The following is a 19,981-nucleotide window of genomic DNA, read 5'->3' as shown; positions in this document are numbered from 1 at the left end:
TAGACTATTAGTATAAGAAGGTAAAAAATTATTCTTTTATATAATTCGCTATTTTGATTGATTGATTGATTGATTGATTTCCGAAACCCGGGGTGCTATTTTGCTTTTAGAATGAAAATATAAAACGTCATTTCCAAATTCATGAACAGCCATGGAGGGCACTAGTTAGTTCATTCCACTTAATGGAAAATTATTTCTGGCACTTCCATGGAAGAAATGCAGTCGCACTGGATACTTTGAAAATGATTTTAAAAAGGAACCAGGAAGCTCCTGACTTCATCTTTCCGACTAGGTCTTTCCCATGTGGTGGTCACAATAAGGACATTAAAGAAAATTAAGAATGAAAGTCTCAAATTCTTCAAGGGACTTAATTGTAGTTCACGTCCAGATTTTACTTTTCAAACAGTGAGAATATATTAGGTTAATAAACACTGTTTGCACCATCTCTTTTGTAAGGCACGTGAATCTTTTTTGTGTTTAAAGCTAATTAAGATTTAAAAACTTAAAATCAGCAGAGTCCAAAAGAACAGACTAACACATTTTTAAGATCCTACTCAACTATTCATTTTTAAATAACATGATAATATATCCTAAGTACCTTTAAAATGATCATTTTTAGATTCACTTTTAGCAAAAATGGGTTTCAGAGACAGTAAAAGCCACCCAAAGTGCCCACGAGAAGTTACACCACTTACTCTCAGTAAGTTATACAACGGCAGTCGGTATTATTTCAAGCAATTTTCACCACACTGTGATCAGCAGGAGAAAATTTATGGGGTTCTTCCTTGTGCAAAAAGGGTATAGGAACTTTTTATTTTTTATGAACTTAAAGAATGTGCAACATTAAAATATAGCAACAAACTTCTGGGTGTGGAATCACAAGCTACAGTAAATGGTTGCCTCATGAGCAAGTTAATTATTGGCAGGTTTAAACAAGTTCTAATGGAAGCAGCAGCATTCTTGGAAGGATCACAGCTCAGAGTTTGCATAAGAACATCCACATCCACAAAGACACCCTAAAGAAACTCACCACCGATCCTGTTCTTCCGACAACAGAGAACCACATTCTGATCTCAGGACTACAGCAACTTCTCCAACTGAGGAAAAAACAACTGTGTGCTTCCCTGGTTCTCAACAGCAACCCACACAGCTGGTCTTTCAGGACCCGGGTCGGCACAAGTCTGAGCTGGACGTCGGGACACTGTATGGCATTTATCAGCACGGACTGGAGCCAGTGCCACATTCAAGCTCTTACGTAACCAGTCAGCTCTGATTTTTGTTCATTTTGTACTTTATTAAACTTTAAAAAGAGCTAGAAAAATAAAGAGGGAATTGTTTGTATTTTAAAAATCCAAATTAAACAGGAAGCATCGTATTGTCCCACAGATGAGTAAGAAGGAGCATACTAAAACTTCCCCAAAAGCAATGTTTTAAAGAAGTAAACTGCACACACATACTGTTCCAAATCATCTGGATTTCATAAAACTGAACCGCAATGTGGAAGGGGCGTCAGGGAGCTTAACATCAAAACATCGTCCAGGCTCACAGCAGCTAGCCACACACTAATTAGGAAAAAAAGAATCAAAAAAAGACTGGGCCAGATACAAAGACCACAACAGCTTAAAGAGAAAACAAAATACACAGACACAAGCAAGCGTTACTGAGGGTAAAGCCAGCTGGTGGGGCATCCAGGCTCCAGCAGCAATCAGGGAACAAGATGACAGCACCGTGCGGCGCACACGCAAGATCTGCCCGGAGCTCAGGCATCCCATGGCATCAGACTGCCGAAGGACCTGAGCTGTGCCAGGGCAGGACGGAAGGGACAACTCCCAGTCTCCCAGTTGTGCTGAAACCCTTCCCAACCCTTCGCCCTGGCACTGGCCTGCCTTGTGCTTCACATATATTCTTGAAATCTCCAAAATAAATCTGTTCTATTGTTATAATTTATGCAGACCCACACTATGTATCAGCTACAGTGTAGTTTTTTAGCAAAAGTGTATAAATTAAAGGACTTCTTTTATTGCTGAACATTCCTTTCCTAATTCCAAAGACATTACAAAGAAATTGGGGAAAAACAGGTTATGTGAAGCAAGAGGATATACAAGGGAACTGCAAGATTCGGGTCTCATTTCAAGAATAGGCACCGACACCCTATTCATTCTTAAAGTGGCACACTGTCCAGTTCTGACCATATTCTAGACCATATTCTGTGAGTTCCTTTCTCTGAGCATCTCTGGCTCTCACTCCCTGACTTCCATACCCATATACTCAACTGTCTGCTGCACAACATATCCACTTGCCTGGCTCCACAGGCATCCCAGATCTCAAATGCAGCATGTTCAAAACTGAACACTTGACTCTCTTGTTGCCCAAATCTCTCCCCTGCCCCCAGCCCTGCTTTCGTGGAAGCCACTTCCACATGCTCAACAGCTGAAGACAGAAACCTGGTACATTCTACTGTTTCTCTGTCACCCACTACAGCCAATTCATCGTTTGCATGGAAAATTACTATTCAATGAATATGTATTAGCACCTACGATGCATCAGAAACTGTTAATCCTTAGCAGTGAACAAGACAAAGTGCCTGACCCCAGTGAACGTGCTCTACCTGCCTCCAGCCAGTGGACTGCCCATCTCTGCTGCCACTTCCCAGGCCGAGCCTCTACTACCTTCCACTGGGACCTAATAGCTTAATTACTATTGGTCCTTCTGTTGGTGCTTCTGAGCCCCTCAAACTTGCAGGCTCAAAAGACGAACAATAAGCTTTCAAAACCTCACTCTGATCCCCTTACACTATGTGAACCCCTCCAATGGCTACTCCCCGACCTACAGTAAATGCACAACCCCGTCAAGATGTCAGGGACTCTAAGTTCCTCTGGGACACAGCCAAATGCCCTCACTGGCCACTGCCCTACGGCTGTGTTCCCGCTGAGGCCACACAAGCTCGTGGCCGCAGCAGAGGCCCCACGGCCCATAAAGCAGAGAATACTTGCCACCCAGCCCCTTGTAGGCAAAGTATGCCAACGCTGCTATGGGTGACAGGGCCTCATGCTCTCTATCCCAGATGCACCTCTGCCATGCTTCCTGTGCTCCAGATACCTGGCTGTGCCTTCGCCTGGCGCTCCTCTTCTGAAATTCTCTGCCCACCATCCTCCACCTGGCTAACACGCAGGCACCCTTGAAGTTTCAGCCTAAAAGGCATTTCCTCAGGAAGGCCTTCACTGATCTCCCTTCTCCTGAGGCGTTTAGACATCCAACACGTATCCCTGAATAAATAATGACCTCTTGATGTCATTCACTCATTGGGATGTTCTTTGCCTCACCCCTCAAGTGATCAGGGTATTTACTGATAAAGATGTTCTCAGTGGGAGAAAGGGCACAAGAGCCAAGTATACACTCAAGTTGTATTAAATCTACTGGATAAACTGATAAATTAACCATCTTAACATCAAATCTGGAATCTCTTCAAGAAATGTGTATCATTACTTTTTTTTTCTAGTCTATACTTTCCCAGTGGAAAGCATTTAAAAAGACCAGAAACAATAAGTGTGTGGAAATCCCAGAGATGTTGGCGAGAACGCTACCTTCCCAGCTTACCCTCACGGGGCCTGCTGTGAAAGACAGAGAGAGAGTAGGAGAGAAAGAGGGAGAGCGCCCGTGAAAGAGAGAGAGAGAGAGAGACAGAGAGCGAGAGGGGAGAGCACGTGTGCACAGGAGAGCAAGAGAAAAAGAGAGAGGGCGAGAGCAAGGGGTGGGTGTGAGATGAGGGCGGAGACACCCCAGGTGCTCCCTGCCTCGGGTTCTCGACTCTGAGGGGAGGCCTGTGGCAGGAGCCACGCAGAACGGGGCGGGAAGGAGAGCACACTTTTTTTCAAGAATCAGGCATCGGCTAGTCTGCCGCGGATGTGACAGGAGCCGTGCTCTCCACACCAGCCTCAGGTGGTAAAAAGGTGATCTTTACAATTCCCTGTGTTGTTCCTATTCCCCATGAAGCCCCAACTGTATCATCCTACATCCAAATTACAAATACTAAAACTGGTATTTTCCAGTTTTTTCTTCAAATATCTTTTTTTAACATGTCAGTACACCAAAAGAAACCTGGAGACTGAAAGGCTAAAAAGTGAAAATTATACTCTATTTTCACACAACAGGCATTCAGTACTCTCTTAGAATAAATGTCACCCTAACAATTAGCTACTACTTTCACACTGAGTTTATTCTAGTATTAATGAAACAACAAAGACCTCCTCTTAAGACCACCATGTAGCCTGAAACTAAATCCTCCGTGTTCCCAACTTACATGAGGCTAAGAGCAGTCAGTCACCACCGTGCTACCATGATTTCTGACCACAAGTTACAAACACTTCTGTGATAGCAAGGATTTCAGAGTCATTTCCATTTTTGTAACAAAATACTTCCTCCTCATTACAGAAAGAACAGGGTCTTCTCCAAACTTCCCTGTAGGAAAGCATATACGAACAGAATACAGTCAGCAGAGGTGGGGGTGAAGAGCTGGTCGAGAGGACACGAGCACAGCTCTGTGGCCAGCACAGGGTGGGGGCAGGGGAGAAGGCCCCTAGACCAGCTGTCATCACTGGTCCTGGCTGAGCACCGCCACGCAGAGACCTCCTCATAGGCCTCAGTTGAGGTCCTGTCCTCCACACTCACTCACTGCTTTCTCACTCCTTCTCCTGCCCCGGTCTATAGGAAGATGGAGGGATGCCACCTGGCAGTAAGTGGACTCTCCCCACTGCCTGTCATTAGACCCTTAGCAGGAAGCAGTCCTGGAGGAGACCAGAGGCCTTTGGCCAGTGCCTTCCCTCCCCTGCTCACCCACGGGCACACGTATGGGAATCAAGGCGTGACTGTGACTTCAGCCCAACTCCTGGTTCTAACCGCCCACTGATACCTGGCTGCCTGGCAAGAACAGAGGCCTAAGGGGAGGGCAGGGGTGCTCATGTGGGCCTCACTGGGTACACGCCTGTCCTTTACACATCACCAGGTGCTAGGGAAAGGATCAAAGACGCTTACGTAAATCAGACTTGAATCTTCAGAAAATAGGTAGTTCTTTACTAAGAGAGAGCATAACTTTTTAAGCTAGAAAAGATGGAGGTGCTAATAAATGGTGGCCCTGCCACCCCAGAGGTTAGTACTTAATATTCCAACGAGTATTGGAAAGAAAATGTGTATATGTATACACACCCACCAGAAAACATGCACATTAGAGCTTTCCTGTATATCTTAGTGCAGCCAGGTAATGTATCATCCGGGTATTTTTTTTCCCTAAAAATGAGCATCTGATTCAAATGGTAAACAGAAAATAGTCCATGTCTAATACCTTTCCATTCATATTTCCAAATGTTTTGAGTTGTGAATTATTAAATTAGGACAGTCTGAAAATACGGCCCATGTGCATGACCCTTAACAATGTAAGGGACTCTGGACTATGAGCTGTACTACCAGGCTCTGGACCTACCCTCTTCTGGCCCATCTTGGGTGACCCCATGCTAGGCAACCCCCTTCCATCCACACCTACAAAGGCTCACCTTGGCCAGCTGATTTCAGCTGGAATCACACCTGTGGTCTCAGGTTCTTCAATTCAACCTACACACCACGCCCTTTGCAGACACAGCTTCCTGAAATGTCCCTCCATCAAGTCCCTGTTATTTCTCTGTGGTGTCATTATACAGTACAAACCCCTCACCTCTCGATCATGAGCTCCAGAATCACCAGAGCACCACATCCCTCAGTCCACTCCTGCCACGCAAGACAGGTTTAAAATTATGCAGACAGCCCTCAGCACAGCCCTGCTTTATGCCATCCCTGCTTGTTCCCAAGGACTTACACTAAGGATAGCTGGGGTGCACTTGGTTCACAATCCCCCCACAAAGAGCCCATGTGCAGCCCAGTTGAAGGATGTGCTCTCCAGGCCCCTTGGAAGAGACCACCCGGACAGGGAGCCACAGTCTGCCTGGGTGACACATGCCCAGTGATGCCCATGTGCAGGAATACTTGAGAAGTGTGTCTAATGTCCCACCTCTGACCATGTGCGAGACCTCACTCCTGTTTCAAACTCAGGAATCTCCTTTCTCCCATGCCTGTCGTGCCCCATCACATTCTGACTCTGCTCACTTCTCAGGAGCACCATCGGCCAGAAATCAAAGTTACACTCCCTGCAGCTCCCATTTCCAGAGCAGATGCCATCATGCAGTTATGTGAGCCTGAGCACCTAGATACATTCGTGTGACACCCCCTCCCCCACAAACACAACTGCACGCACCACCTGTCCATGGGCAGCGAGGGGCTCCTGCGCACTCAGCTCTGGCCCAATGCTGCTCAACATTCAGGAATGCAGTGTGACAGCCCTCACGTCACCAATTGCATCCTACCTTTGCTGCAACGATGCTAAGGCCCATCCCATTTTGCTTCTTAAGAGTCACAGTGATTATTTCAGGTTCTTTCCTCAGAGGCTGAGCCTGAAGGATGAAAACAAACGTTTACTTTATGGCTGAAATGAAGTATATCTAGGTTAGACAACTCATAAGTTGACCTGCTGATCACACTCACTGTGGTAAATGGCACAGACCATGGGGGAACAGGCAACTGAACAGTAAAGAAGAACAAGTTGTACAGATACTGCTCATGGATTAACCCAGCAGAGGAAGTATCAATACTAAACTCAAAAGCTGTGAAGGTGAAACTAGTCATAAATGCTATCTAAATATTATTTGGAGAACTTAATACAAAACTACACTTCCATTACCATCAGGTTAGAAAAATCAACCACAAAAATAAAATTAAAATCTTACTTTATTACCTTTCAAAATAAATTACTAGTTGTTTAAATAAGAAATTTAAACTCCTTTTATACCATCTATGGGGAGGTCAGCAAAAGACAGTTGTAACCAAGATGATCCAACATCTCTGTCTCTTAGGAAAATGCAAGAGTTGCTGGATGTTAGACAACCCAACTGCGACAATCCCATGATGTGGGCAGTTCTACTCGAATCAGTGAGAAGCTGGTTCTTGAACTGATCCATAAACAAATAAACTGTCCACAAAGTTACATGTTATACACATGTCACTCCTCACACAAAGAATGAACAAAACAACAGAAAAGAATTACCAGTCATACACGTTAAGGGATAGTTTAATTAATCAAATACACATGTATGAAGGCACATGGCCAACAGGTGGTAATTATATGTGTGGGCTGTTAATCTAGAACTAAGGTCAGTGAGAGAACATTTTAAGGAAATAAGTAAGATTAGATGACATTCCAATTTTTTTTTTCTTTTAGATTAAGACCTGAAAGCTCCCAAGGAATCTCTGATTACATGAAGAAAATGAAAAACCTGTGATCCCACCCAAGAAGGTACTCACTGTCCTATAAAATCTGGGAGTTGGGAACTGCTACCACTTGGGAAATCGCTAGTGAGGTTGAGAGAAGATATGAGGGGCACATCCTGTGTCAGTGGCCACATGCAATCAGCTCTTTGGTGGAACAGTGGCTGTCAGCCAACTCAGCTGCTAGAGGTGGACAGTATACAGCCTCCAATCTAAAGCAGGCTACTAAGTCATGACTAATAATTATTTGGAATTTGATATAAAAAATACACACTACATGATTTTACATTAAGTATAATATTTGCATAATCTGTTTTCTCAGAAATTAGATATGTAATAGAGACACACAGCTCTGACTACTGATTAGTATTTTAGGGTGGTACTAGGAAGTCTCCGAAGCTTTAGCAGATTTACGGCTGTTTCCATACACACACCACAATCTCTGCATCTTGGCCTAGGCACACCGGATATTCCACCCCTACTGGGAATCAGTGGACCAGTGAATAAATGGCCACATTGAATCACACATAATGCACTGACCCCCAACCCACAGGAACCTTGAAAGAAGTACTGGCACATGGGTTTGCTCCTCTGAACCCTTAAGTGGGTTCAAAAATGAAAATGGCAATTATAGAAAGATATTTAGATGAACTCAACAATGAAGTTCAAAAAGGAAAAATTTCATTTGTTTTTTTTTTCTTGACTGATATGTTAATGAGAAATATGCCAGTATATGCAGTACAAGACAATTGTGTCTGCCGTCACATTCTAGGGCACAAGAAAACATTCTTTGTTGCTTAAAACTCTCCACAGAGAGCAAAGCAGAATCTTCCATAAAATGTGTGAAGCTAGCAAACACTGAGACTGACTACTCTTTCAAAAGATACAAAATTAAAAAAAATAAAAAATAAATAAAAAATAAAAATAAATAAATAAATAAATAAAAATGAAAAATGAAAAAAAAGATACAAAATATCAGCGACATGATACAATTAAAAAAAAGGTAGAACCAGCTATAAGGAGAAAATATTTCTACCAATGAAAAACATTTTCTGATAAAATTCGTAAGATTATTTCATTCATATTTTCTTCAAAATATCTATTAACATTAAGGCTGGTATAGCTGTGGGTAGAAATATGCTTTATTTTTTAAAAATCCCATTTATTTATGGACACAAGTATATATATATGGCCTGGAAAAAATATATATGTAAATTATGGTTTCAGATTTTTAAAAATAAAATTGGTATTTAAAGATGATTTTAAAATATACTTATCACAACAATGCTCACTATAATCAAGGAATGGGTTTGCATTACATTTTCAAATCGTAAGGAACACAGGTCTGTGTTCCACCCATCACCCTCAAAATACTTGCCAGCTCCGTGTTCTCACGCAGAAGATGGCTCTCGTAATCTGCACCCTCAAAATATATTGTCCAAGTACCTGGTGAACGTGCATGAGGGATTAACCTGCAAAATCCTAAGGAGAAAACAAGCAAATGATGAAACTGAAAAGCATGTCAGCTACATCATCTTCAAGAAGGGAAGCAACATCACATATCAACTGCTCACTACCTCATGATGACCTGTGCCCTCCTTTCTATACAACCCTTACTCCCTCTGAAAACTGAACTATCAGACACAATCACTGTTTGTTTGGGTCCAATGGAATTCAACACCAAGTGAAAAGGGAAATTGGTCTTCCCTCCTTTTTTGTTCCACAGCACATTCTTCCTTACTTCTATGAGAAATTACGGAATCACACTGTGAGTCCTCTCCTGCGGCCCAGGCTCTCCTCAACAACACCCAGGATGCTTTCCACAACGGGGACCGGCAACAACACGAGTACACACGGCCGTGCACCGTCCCACAGCACACTCAGCTCCATGGTTTCCAGGAAGATAGCATCTGCCCTGCAGGATGGACTCCTTCTTGTGACTCTGTCCAGATTTCCTTACTTAGTCACTTACATTTCTCACAAATTTTAGAATCACTGTATAATGTTTTAAGGAGTATCTTTTGATATTCTCATCACGAACAAATGACATCTTTACAAAACCTAAGCTTTTCAATTAAAAATAGGTTATTCATGTAGTCAGATCTTATTCTATGTTACTCAGAAATTTCCTGACAAAGTCCTATCTCATAGGCCTTGCACAATTCTTAAATCTTCTCCAAAGAGTCTCACTATTACTAGAAGCTACCATTTACAAGGAGCACACTGCGTGCCCGACTCCGCACCGCCTCAGCACGGCCTGCGGACCTGGGGCTGGGAGAGCCCCAGATGACGCCACCTGCCACTCCTGCACTCTCAGATTCTACCAGTAAGGAAAGCTCGCCCATTATTTTGGGGCACCTATAAGGTTTTCTTTGCAGTAAGGGAAAATGGAGATGTCACAAGAGTACAGTTAAAGATATAAACTTATCTTTTTTTTTTTTAAATCATTGTTTCAATCCATTTTCATTAAAACATAACCTACAACTTCTCTTTCCCCTGCTTGAGGGAATTGTAATTACCACAATTTTGAAATGAACACTTTCTATAATTTTTTTTTCAGATGTCAGGGTTCCACAATGAGGCTTGATCCCACACGAAGCAGACATTTTCTGCTTTCTTAGCTGAAGGAATGCATCTCAGATCAGGTATGAGTCTGTGCTGGTTTTATAGCCTCCTCTCACACAATCATGTTATAGGACAAAACAAAAGGAATATAAACCGAGAGCACATAGTAGTTCTTTATTTGGCTTACAAAGAATTGAGCGTGAAGAATTAAAAACACTGATGTCATAAAAGAAAACACCGAGTTCTTTGTAAGTCTTGTAAAGGCATCTCTGTAATAGGCTGTGCTATCACCTGACACATATGGAATAAGGTGGGGACGCCAAGATCATGATGAAATATCACCTATGTCCTGAAATCAATCATCCAGGGGAGCCTCAGGGGAAGTCCTGAAGCAAACTCCACTGCCAAGGCAAGAGCTCACTCTTCCCATCTGGCAAGCATCTCTGCTATGGCACACATCACAAAACCGACAGCTGTGTACACACCACAAATCACACACACGTATCTGAAAAATGCCAGTAAGTGAGCCTTCCCGTGTGCTCGTGCATAAGCCATAAGCAAAAAGTGCCGCCGCTGAGCACTCGATGCCCAGCAGCCCCATGATAGGTGCTGAGGAGAAGCCCGCCCGCCTGCCAGGACTCCAGCTCAACCCCAGAGAAGGCACAGATGTGCACTTCAAGTGATGTCACAAAAACATCCTCAAAGAACACAGAATCACTTGTGGGACAAGTGGCTTAAGCGTCAGGAGGAGGCGGAGGTCTTGCAGACAAAGGGCTACATGATGGGGACTTAAGGAGATGAATTCTAGGGGGCACATGGAGCAGCGGGATGAGGCTGCCAGCCTGTCTGCATCCTGGGGGCGAGGGGCCGAGCTGGGGCAGAAGAGCCAGCAGCGGGGCGCAGCCTTGGGCACCTGCCACCTGGGACCTCGGGGGGCAGGGAGTGCTGCTGCAGTAGCCCACCCATGGGTGTGTGAGGTGCTGGGAACACATGGCTGATGGCAGCGGGTCTGGGGGTGTGTTAAGTGGAACCCACACGGCGATCCATATCCCCGGGCTCAGTGCGGTGGTGGGGCAGCAGGAGACACACTCTGCTGGGATGGAGGGTGGCCCTGACAGGAGTCCTGGCCCACTCTGAGGACAGCACTGACTGCTCACAAGAGGCAGCATTCCTGGCAGGGCTGCGGCCACACCTGCTGGTAGACATCCAAACACCTGATCCTTTCATTATGAGGAGCAGCCTTCATAAAATGAGAATTCTGAAGAAATCTCTTTATTGTAGCATGTGCAATAACCATTGAAATTAAAAATCACGCTGACTAAATTTATATAGACGAACACAAAACCTTAACTTTGCAATTATTATTTTTGTTTAAACTAACTCCTGAATTTTGAATCTATTTTTCTATTCATCTGAGCTCAACGTTACAAACAAGTAGCAGACTGGGACTGAAATGTGGTCTAATTTAAAAGTTTATGCTTCAGATGGAAGTGTTGTATGTGGAGGGGAATGACAGAGATGAGAGAGAGAGAGAGAGAGAGAATCTCAAGCAGATTCCCCACTGAGTGCAGAGCCTGACATAGGGCTCATCCCACTACCTGAGAGCACAACCTGAGCCAAAACCAAGAACCGGATGCTTAACCAACTGAGCACCCCTGGGCACCCTAGAAGTGTGACATTTTTATCAACACATAGCCAACAGTAATATGTAAAGAGACACAGGATCAAACCAGAGAAAGCTGGCTGCCCTTAGACACGATGAGCTGGAGTCTGGCCCACAAGCATGCAGTAGGTGACAGTGGCAGCAGTGCCGACTCAGAGACCAGCTCTGTGCCAGAGGTGTAAGGGCTCCATAGGCTGCATGCCCGAGCCTCACAATGATCCCAGGAGGTACACGCTATCCACCTGCCCATTTTGTAGATGGCATGTCACAGGAGTCAGAGTGGGGGTTGGAACTAAGACGGTCTGATCCTCCTGACAGCTCTGCTGGTAGCAACACACGGTGACAATACAGTTCTAGCAGATGAGCCAAGCCACCAGGCTCCCAAAGAACAAAGTGGGGAGCAACTCCTATGAGCCTGGGCAGAACTGTGGCTGTGACAGCTGGTAAGCGCAGCAAGTACCCATGGAAGGGTCACAGCACATCCACAAGAACTTTGTGGCTGGATATCTGACTGCCCCCGCCTCCCCGTCACACGCTTATGTCCAGATCCTGGAACATTGCTTTCTCCAGAAGCACACGGTGTGGGCTCGACCCAAGCACACTGCCCCACAAACACACAGAACTGCTAAAATGCTCACTTCAACCCGGGTCATAGCGTAGACTCTACGTACAGTAAATGATACTCACCTCTCTGGCACAAAGGGTCTAAAAATTCTTGTAAACCATTTGGAATGTTCCTGACAACATCACAAGAATAGCCGTCTTCTGGCAAAAGAAAAGGCAACTGCAGATCGGGGTCCTCTTCCAGCTGCACCTCCCGGCCATCACTGCGCGCCAGCTCGTCAGCCGTGTTTTCAGCCACAGCCACCACATTCTCTATCAGGTCCTGGTCAGAGTACAAGAGTACACTGACATCATAAACACGCTATCTGACTGGCACACAGACTTCCTCGTGTGCAGTGAGGCCACACACGCACGCAAGGGCCACAGAGGGGGAACACATTTCTCAGTATGTTTAAAACCAGCTTGCAAATCAATGGATCAGAGAAGTACATACTGTTAACATACAAACCGAGAGAGTAATAATTAATCTCAAGTCCTCTTCAGCCTTAAAAGAGAAATTATTCAGTCACAACAAAATGGTTTTACCTTTTGAATGGTAGTCCTTTTTTTCCTGTGCAATTTTTTAACATCTAGTTGCTAATAATCCTATTTTTGTAAATTTTTAATGACAGAAAAAGCTCACACAACGTTAAATGTAAAACAATCAGGACAAAAGAATCTATTCTCAGCCAATCCAGGGGAAAATTCACCAACCTGACCTGTACAGCCTGATGATGTGAACACAGCACCTCAACTCTCCCCAGCAGTTCCAGGAACGGCAACCTCATGGGGGAGAAGCAGCCCCTCACTACCCTGTCTCTCATCCTAAGGTCAGCTTCCTGGGCCTCTACCGCCACAGATCCCACGTGCCTGCTCTTGAAACCCACACTGATGGAAGCCGATTGCATCTCTCTATATCTAACTTTTGTGCAGATGGCGCAGTGCATTTCATCTGCAGTGCAAATTCACCCCTCGGCGCCACTGTGACAGGACCATCGATAGATACACTGTTGTGTCGGTCAGCGTTTGCGGATTTCTGATCCTGGGTGACTCTGTACACCACCTTTGTTGGCATAAAGTTAATACTAGAAGCTGCCCCATCCCCCTGATGATCTTCCCTTATCAGGGCTCCTGCCTAGAGCAGCTTTTATCCCCCTGTGACAAGTGCTTGCAGCCTTTCTCACTCTGTGAATAGAAGCTGTAGTACACATTGTGGGCAGGCTGCTCACCCTCTACTCCTCCCCTTGAGAGGCATGAATGCCAAACCTTGATTCCTAGCAGTCTGATGCCTCTGCGTGGGTTGGAGAGGCCCTCTTGCTGCGCAGCATGCTGTTGGCAGCATAAGAGGACGTGAAGTGGATGTGAGGGGACACTCCATGCCTGCAATACAAGGATGCCTATGGCTGTAGCAAGAGCTCTTGGGCCTCTGACTCTCAAGTCGCACCAGGGTAACTTCTTAACTTCCTCTCCCCCAGTCCTTCCAATGATTTTCCAAGAACCTAATTCCCTGAATTCAATTCTTTTCTATTTAAAATGCTTGTGTATTTTCTACTTCTTGTACTAAACCCTAACTCAAATACCAACAAAATACGATCTTACAAGATGATTAAGTAACTTTATTAAAGAAATAAAGTAATTATTATAAATGCTCCCCCCCCAACTGCTTTTTTAAATTAAATTTCCCTATGCAAACATGTCTCACACTGTGTGGCTAATGTGCTGTCATTCACATTCACTCACCGTGGGAATAAAAGGCTCATCAGGTGCACAGTGGTAATTCTGTAACAAGGCTTGAAGTTGCAGTGAATTTAACTTAAAGCAGGTACTGTTTATATTTGGAATGTCATCAGGTGCGTATTTATCCATTGTAAGCAAAGTGGTTGCCTGTTTAAAAGAATAACAAGAGATATGATTCAAAAGTGTTTTATAAGCATTCCCCTTAATGTAACACTTAAAACTGTAATAACTTGCTCATTTGATTTTGAAATCCAGAATCTTTTTTAGGGAAACACACTTCCATTCACATGGAATTGAACTGAAAACCCGCTGTCTAGTAAAGGTTTACAGATGGCCTCTTAATTTTATTAAAATATGTACGTACTTATATTTTACTAAAAACATAAAATGTAAATAAAATTCAATTACTTATGTTCATAAATCATTTAAAAGAATTCTCTCAGTAACTGTAAACATTTACAAGGCCATTCGATCACCAATTACTGGGGTCTAAGGAAAGTTTCGTTGGAATGACTTTTTACAGCCAGCTAATGCGATCCAAGGAGGAGGAAGTGCCCTCCTTCTACTAACTTTAAAAGAGATTAAGAAACTGAAAAAACCCCACAAAATTATATACTATAATAATAATCACAAAAACCCGCAGTAACTTTTGAGGCTTCTGACCATCACTTCCTTGATTGTAAAACCCATCTCTAGTCCAGGGCTCCGTAGGGACACCCGGAGAACTGGCCAAGCTCTTAGCATGCAGCTGTGACACTCCTCGCCCCCTTCTCCATCTCCTGCTCCCGTCCTCTGGGATGTGAGGACCGCTGAGTGCTTTGCCCTTTCTCTTCTGTGCATCCCCTACAGGTTTCTGCTTTGTGGGTCACCTGGCTCTGTAGGCTAAAGAACAAATTATTATCCAGTTTGAAACTGGAATCCACCCATCCAGTATGGAGATTCACAAAATACACCCACTGGTCTCAGGATATTTATTCTACTGCTTACCACTTGTTATGGTTGAACTGTGTTCCCTAAAATTCATACACTGAAGCCCTAACCCCGTGTACCCCAGAATGTGACCTTTGCAGAAAGGGTCCTGACGGAAGCAAGGACAGCAGGTCTAACAGGACTTGTACTGTATAAACAGTGGATGTGTGGGGAGACACGTGCGCACAGGGAGACTGCCCTGTGAAAATAGAGGCAGAGAACCCCCCTTCCACTTTGGCCTTGGCCTTCTGGCTTCCTGAACCATGAGACAGTGTCTGTCGTTTAACCTTGAGTTGGTGATCGGTCACGGCGACCAGGGATACCAACATACCATCATTTCCTTCCCCATACACGTGGGAAACCCCAGAGGGGGTAACTGATGTTCTCCTGATGAACCCACATTCTGACCCACGACAGGGTGAGAGGCACTGGTGACAAAGCCCATGAACCGTGGGGAGGGGAGAATCGGCACAGCCCACCTGCACGATCCTGCTGAGGTGACAGTCCGCTGCCAGCTCCAGCCCCTGCTTCTCTGCCCAAGCTTCCACGTGTCCTAGCTGCTGGCGAATAATCGCCCCCCAGTAGTGGGAGCACAGTCCCGACTCAGGGTCGGTCACCAATCTGTTGAAGAGCCACATGTTGATAAAGTGGAAGAGCTGAGAGAAGAGCTGGATGGTCAGGGCAGCATTGACTCTGCAGCGCCGCAGCAAAGACATGGCTCCCGTGAGCGTGTGCAAAACATCATCTGTTCAGAGACGCAGGATGAAAGCAAGAGTCTTTTGAACGAATGGTGAATTCAGAAAACGGCAGTTATGGTCAGGCCTACTCAGTCACTCCTGAGATCCCAGTCTCTCCAGACAGGAGACAGTGGTGAGGTCTGAAACCACACACAGGAGTGAACTACGCATAGCGCAGCTCGCCCCAGGAGATTTTCCGAAAAGGCATGACAACACACCAGAACCAGAGCTATTCTTAAAACAAAACAGATGGTAGTTACTATTTATTAAAGAATGCCCAATCCAATAGGTTATCTCATTTATTTTGAAAATATCTCCTCCTTATGCATATTAAATATTAAAATGAAGTTAAACAGGAAGGAGGGAAGAAGGAGAGTGGAGAGAGAGGGTGAGGAGAGAGGGAGAGTAGGAGGAGAAAAAGAGCCTCCTGACCTATTTTTGGTCTCTGTAGGCTGTTCTCCTCGGGGTCATCCAGGAAGGCTGGCATGTAATTATTCAGTTCTGATTGAAGACAATGAACCAGATATCTGAAAATACGTAAGCACTTTTAATAACGTCAGCAAGACGCACCGCTATCAGCAGACATGACATCATGAGTGAAATAGTTCATACTATTTAGAAATATTTTCCATTTACAATACAACAGTCTTACTCTCAGGATTCTTGAAACACGGCTCAATAAATTCAATTTGTTAAATCAACCCATTTGGCAAATAGTCATGCTTCTTGGTACTCATCTTCGATCAGGGTAAATAAAAACCTTTAAAGAAAATCTCTACAGAATAATCTCCAAGAACGTGATCCTTACTTAAACGCCATCTGAACCAAGTGTGCTAAAACGTCCTGGGCGTCCAGTGTGATTCGACTAAGATCTCGGTCCTGCTTAATGAAGTTGAGCAGCTCAGATGCATTGGCCATCCAGAAGGCAAGGGCCCCTGCAATATTCTTCTGTTTCTGTAGACAGAACACATTCCCATAAGCAACCCCAAGACAAACAAAAAGAATGCAAATAAAAAAGGAATGCTCTTGAAAAGCTGCTGGAGATAGACCAGTGCCTTCCCACTGTCACCAGGGTATTTACCACAGATACCAGATATTTGCAAAGGAATTTGGATACGTTCACAGCAATGGAACTGACAACGTCTTCTTAGGATTCATGTATGGACACATGGATCCAGTCAGCCACCACGTATGGCATCAGTGTAGAAAACAGAGATCCCAAACCCTCCGACGCCCAATTGGAGATCGTGCATTATCTGGTAATCTGTGAAGTACACACGCGTCTATCCACGGTTACCCACAGCCACCCTGATACGCGGGCCGCTGGCTCGGACGCCGAGCAACTCGGTATCAAGTACTGATCTATCGCATCATCTCCCGACCACATGTGCAGGCCAGGCAACTTCAGATGAGATCCAAAGAATAGGAACCAAGGATAAACAAGAGAGGAGAAACAGAACTTTCGTCATTTCATATCCACACTCAAGTGCATGAAGCAGAAATTATGAAATGCTGGTAAAGGTTGCACAGTCAAGGAAGGATTTAGTACTGCAATGTTTCAGTTGCTGAATGAGTGTTATGAACCGTCCAGTCCACTTGCTGGGGTATTGTGTTTTGACATGGAAGCAGCGCGAGAAACTCAGCTAAGCCGACACAGCCAGGACCAGTTCCCAGCAGCACGTCCTACCTGATCAACCTGGTCTACTTCCTGGAGAAAAACAGACGGAGGGAAATCAAGCAGAACGAGAGAAAGAAACTTGTAAACAATCATGATAGTTCAAAAAAATCAAAACACTACTATGAAGGTACGACATGAAGGTACGACATTTGGTTACTTCCCAATTACATGTTCATTCCTGGCCCTGAGGCGCATGCCCGAAGGGGCCAGTTCTACGTTCTGAGCGCTGGCGCAGTAAGGGACGGGACCCCTAGGGCTTTTAGGAAGAGACGGGACAATAGACACAGGAACACACGGATCTCTTGGGAAGGCCTAGACGCGAAGGACTTCTTAAGGTCTTTTCAGGACACCATGTGTCTGACTACTTAAGGGTACGTTAAGAGGAGTGTCTATCCCCGGGTTTAACGGGATGAAAGAGACAGTAAAGACCAACAGAAACCATAAAAAATAAAAGTCAAAACTTTAAAAATGTACAAAAAAAAAGACATAACTGTACTAAAACGGAGTAAATTGGCTTCTGAAAGTAGGTTTTTACAAATTAAAGCATTCATTACTACAGTTCTTTCCTAAAAACTTTAAGATTCCCCAATCACATACTAAGTAAGGCTACATCTGAAGTTTAAAAGACCGGTTTCGATAATGATCATCTCATTGACTAGTTCAAATTCAGGCAGAAAAAGTCTATCAACAGTAGTCTGAGGACAGGAATTTCACAATTTGAAACTGGCTTTAGAAATGCAAACACGATGGAAAACAGACGGTGGCTCTGAACTAAAAGGAAATCCTTGTTTCTTTATAAATTAGTAAAAGAGGAATACAAACTGGGATCCAAATAAAGTGACAATCCTTTTTGGCTGTTTCCTCATTTGGGTGTAAGAATCCTAAGCCCATTAGATTCATATGCTAACCCCTCCCACATAAAAGAAACAGTTCTTGAAAAATCTGGCCTTTTAAATCAACAGACTAGTTTGCTCAAACTATCCTCACAGGAGAAAAACAACCAAATCATCTAATTACGTTGCTTAACAATGATACATAACTAGGGTTTAAATTCCGTGGCTGAATAACAGCACTGATAAGAGGTTTAGAAAAACTTTGAAAAAAGTCTTAAATTTGCTTTTAAGGACGTAAGATTAAACCTTCAAATTATCTGTGAGTTTGGAAAACTGCTATGCCAATTTTACCAACCACAGATGAAGAGTACTTAAAAAGAAACGAACCACTCTACAAAGAGAATACCCTTCCCTCCTTAAACTTTCAACATAGTTTTATTAAAGAATCTGAACATTTCATCATAATTGAGAAATGTCATGATGTCCATCACACCTATAAAAGTGCTACCAAAAAACCCAGGTAATTACTACTGACATCATACACTCACTATAAAAGAGCAAATGCCCTTCAAACCATGAAAAAACTCTAAGAAGGTGGTTGCAAGGGTCCGGGGGAAGGGATTATGAGGACAGACTGCTCAATGGGCACGGGGTTTTACTGTGGAGTGATGGAAATGTTCTGGAACAAGAAGTGGTAGCTGCATAACAGTGTCAATGTATGGAATGCTTACTGAATTAGTCATTCTAAAATGGTTAATTTTACGTTAATGTGAAATTCACCTCAACAAATTATTTTTTTTTTGATTCTACAAAAACCCACAAGTCTCAATACATTGAGACCATTGCAAATTTTAAGGACCTTTACCATGATCATTATTACATTACACATACAGTACCTTCCCTTACTTCTAACATTTGTAGGAAGAATAGAAAAAAGTTCACATTTCTTTTCAACTTGTAAAGCTATGCAATTGTCAATGCTATTTATAGAATTTTCATTTCAGAAAAGACTCTTAAGGTAAAGTCACACATGTAACCAATGGGAAACATTGAGCCAACTGGCTTCACTGGTGTCAGACAACAGGCACACTTACTGACTGGCTCTGCAGGCGGAGGCTTACCTGAATCACCCCCTCCATCATGCTCACCATCTTGTTGACTATTGCAATCACTTTGTGAGTGCGCTCTGTAGGGCTGACGTCGGGTCTGTACTGGCTTGACAATACATACCGACATGCCATATATAATACATATGTAGGTGACAACTTAAAATGGACTGTAGAGCTATTAGTATAGTTTATAATGGCAGATAAAAATGAATCTTCAGCTGTGAAAAGATTTCAAAAAAGAAGAAAAAGAAAAAAAAGAACAAAAAAAAACCATGAAAATCAGATGGAGGAAAATGGAACAAGAAATAATTCACTAACAATGGAATCTGAAATTACTCACAACTTTCCCTGAATTCAATGCTTGCAGGCAGTATCAGCTCAGGCCCAGGAGCATCCTGAGTTCTGGAAGAAGAAAGTGGCCATCTCTTAAAATCAGGTCACGTGGCTAAGAATATCAATAACAATCTATGCAGATTTCGGCAACTATTTTTACAGTCTCCATACAGTTCTTACAAATAATACATGGCCCAGTAACTCGTGTTCACGTGGAAACTACTCAACTATTCAAATGAGCATACTGGGGGCGAGCATATCCCTACTCTTCACAGAGGTCAGTTCTTTGAAGGATCTGCTTTCATCATGAGAACTGATCTGACCACAATTCTCTATTATTCATGAAGATTTCATGCGGAGTAGGGCAACCAGGCTGTCATGCACCTGCTATGGCAATGGCTCAAGTC

At 43.7% G+C, this 19,981-nt stretch overlaps 1 protein-coding gene across 20 annotated transcripts in view; it reads right to left on the bottom strand.

The window, feature by feature from the left end:
• Positions 1-19,981, bottom strand: part of AFDN (afadin, adherens junction formation factor) — a 137,650-nt gene that overhangs the window by 33,547 nt on the left and 84,122 nt on the right. For 13 of the 20 annotated variants that reach the window (XM_025422770.3, XM_025422761.3, XM_025422759.3 and 10 more), the window contains 10 exons: positions 19,582-19,643; positions 19,254-19,459; positions 17,309-17,329; positions 16,430-16,575; positions 16,054-16,148; positions 15,364-15,629; positions 13,919-14,062; positions 12,263-12,461; positions 8,726-8,829; positions 6,390-6,476 (listed from right to left, as the gene is read on the bottom strand). In XM_025422770.3, the coding sequence (XP_025278555.3) occupies positions 6,390-6,476; positions 8,726-8,829; positions 12,263-12,461; positions 13,919-14,062; positions 15,364-15,629; positions 16,054-16,148; positions 16,430-16,575; positions 17,309-17,329; positions 19,254-19,459; positions 19,582-19,643 (1,330 nt within the window). The remainder of the gene's footprint in view (positions 1-6,389; positions 6,477-8,725; positions 8,830-12,262; positions 12,462-13,918; positions 14,063-15,363; positions 15,630-16,053; positions 16,149-16,429; positions 16,576-17,308; positions 17,330-19,253; positions 19,460-19,581; positions 19,644-19,981) is intronic. The other 7 variants (XM_025422771.3, XM_025422773.3, XM_025422763.3 and 4 more) reach the window with 1 other exon arrangement.

Source organism: Canis lupus, chromosome 1 (genome assembly GCF_003254725.2).
Source record: "Canis lupus dingo isolate Sandy chromosome 1, ASM325472v2, whole genome shotgun sequence".
Taxonomy (NCBI): domain Eukaryota; kingdom Metazoa; phylum Chordata; class Mammalia; order Carnivora; family Canidae; genus Canis; species Canis lupus.
This window is presented reverse-complemented; position numbering and strand designations above follow the sequence as displayed.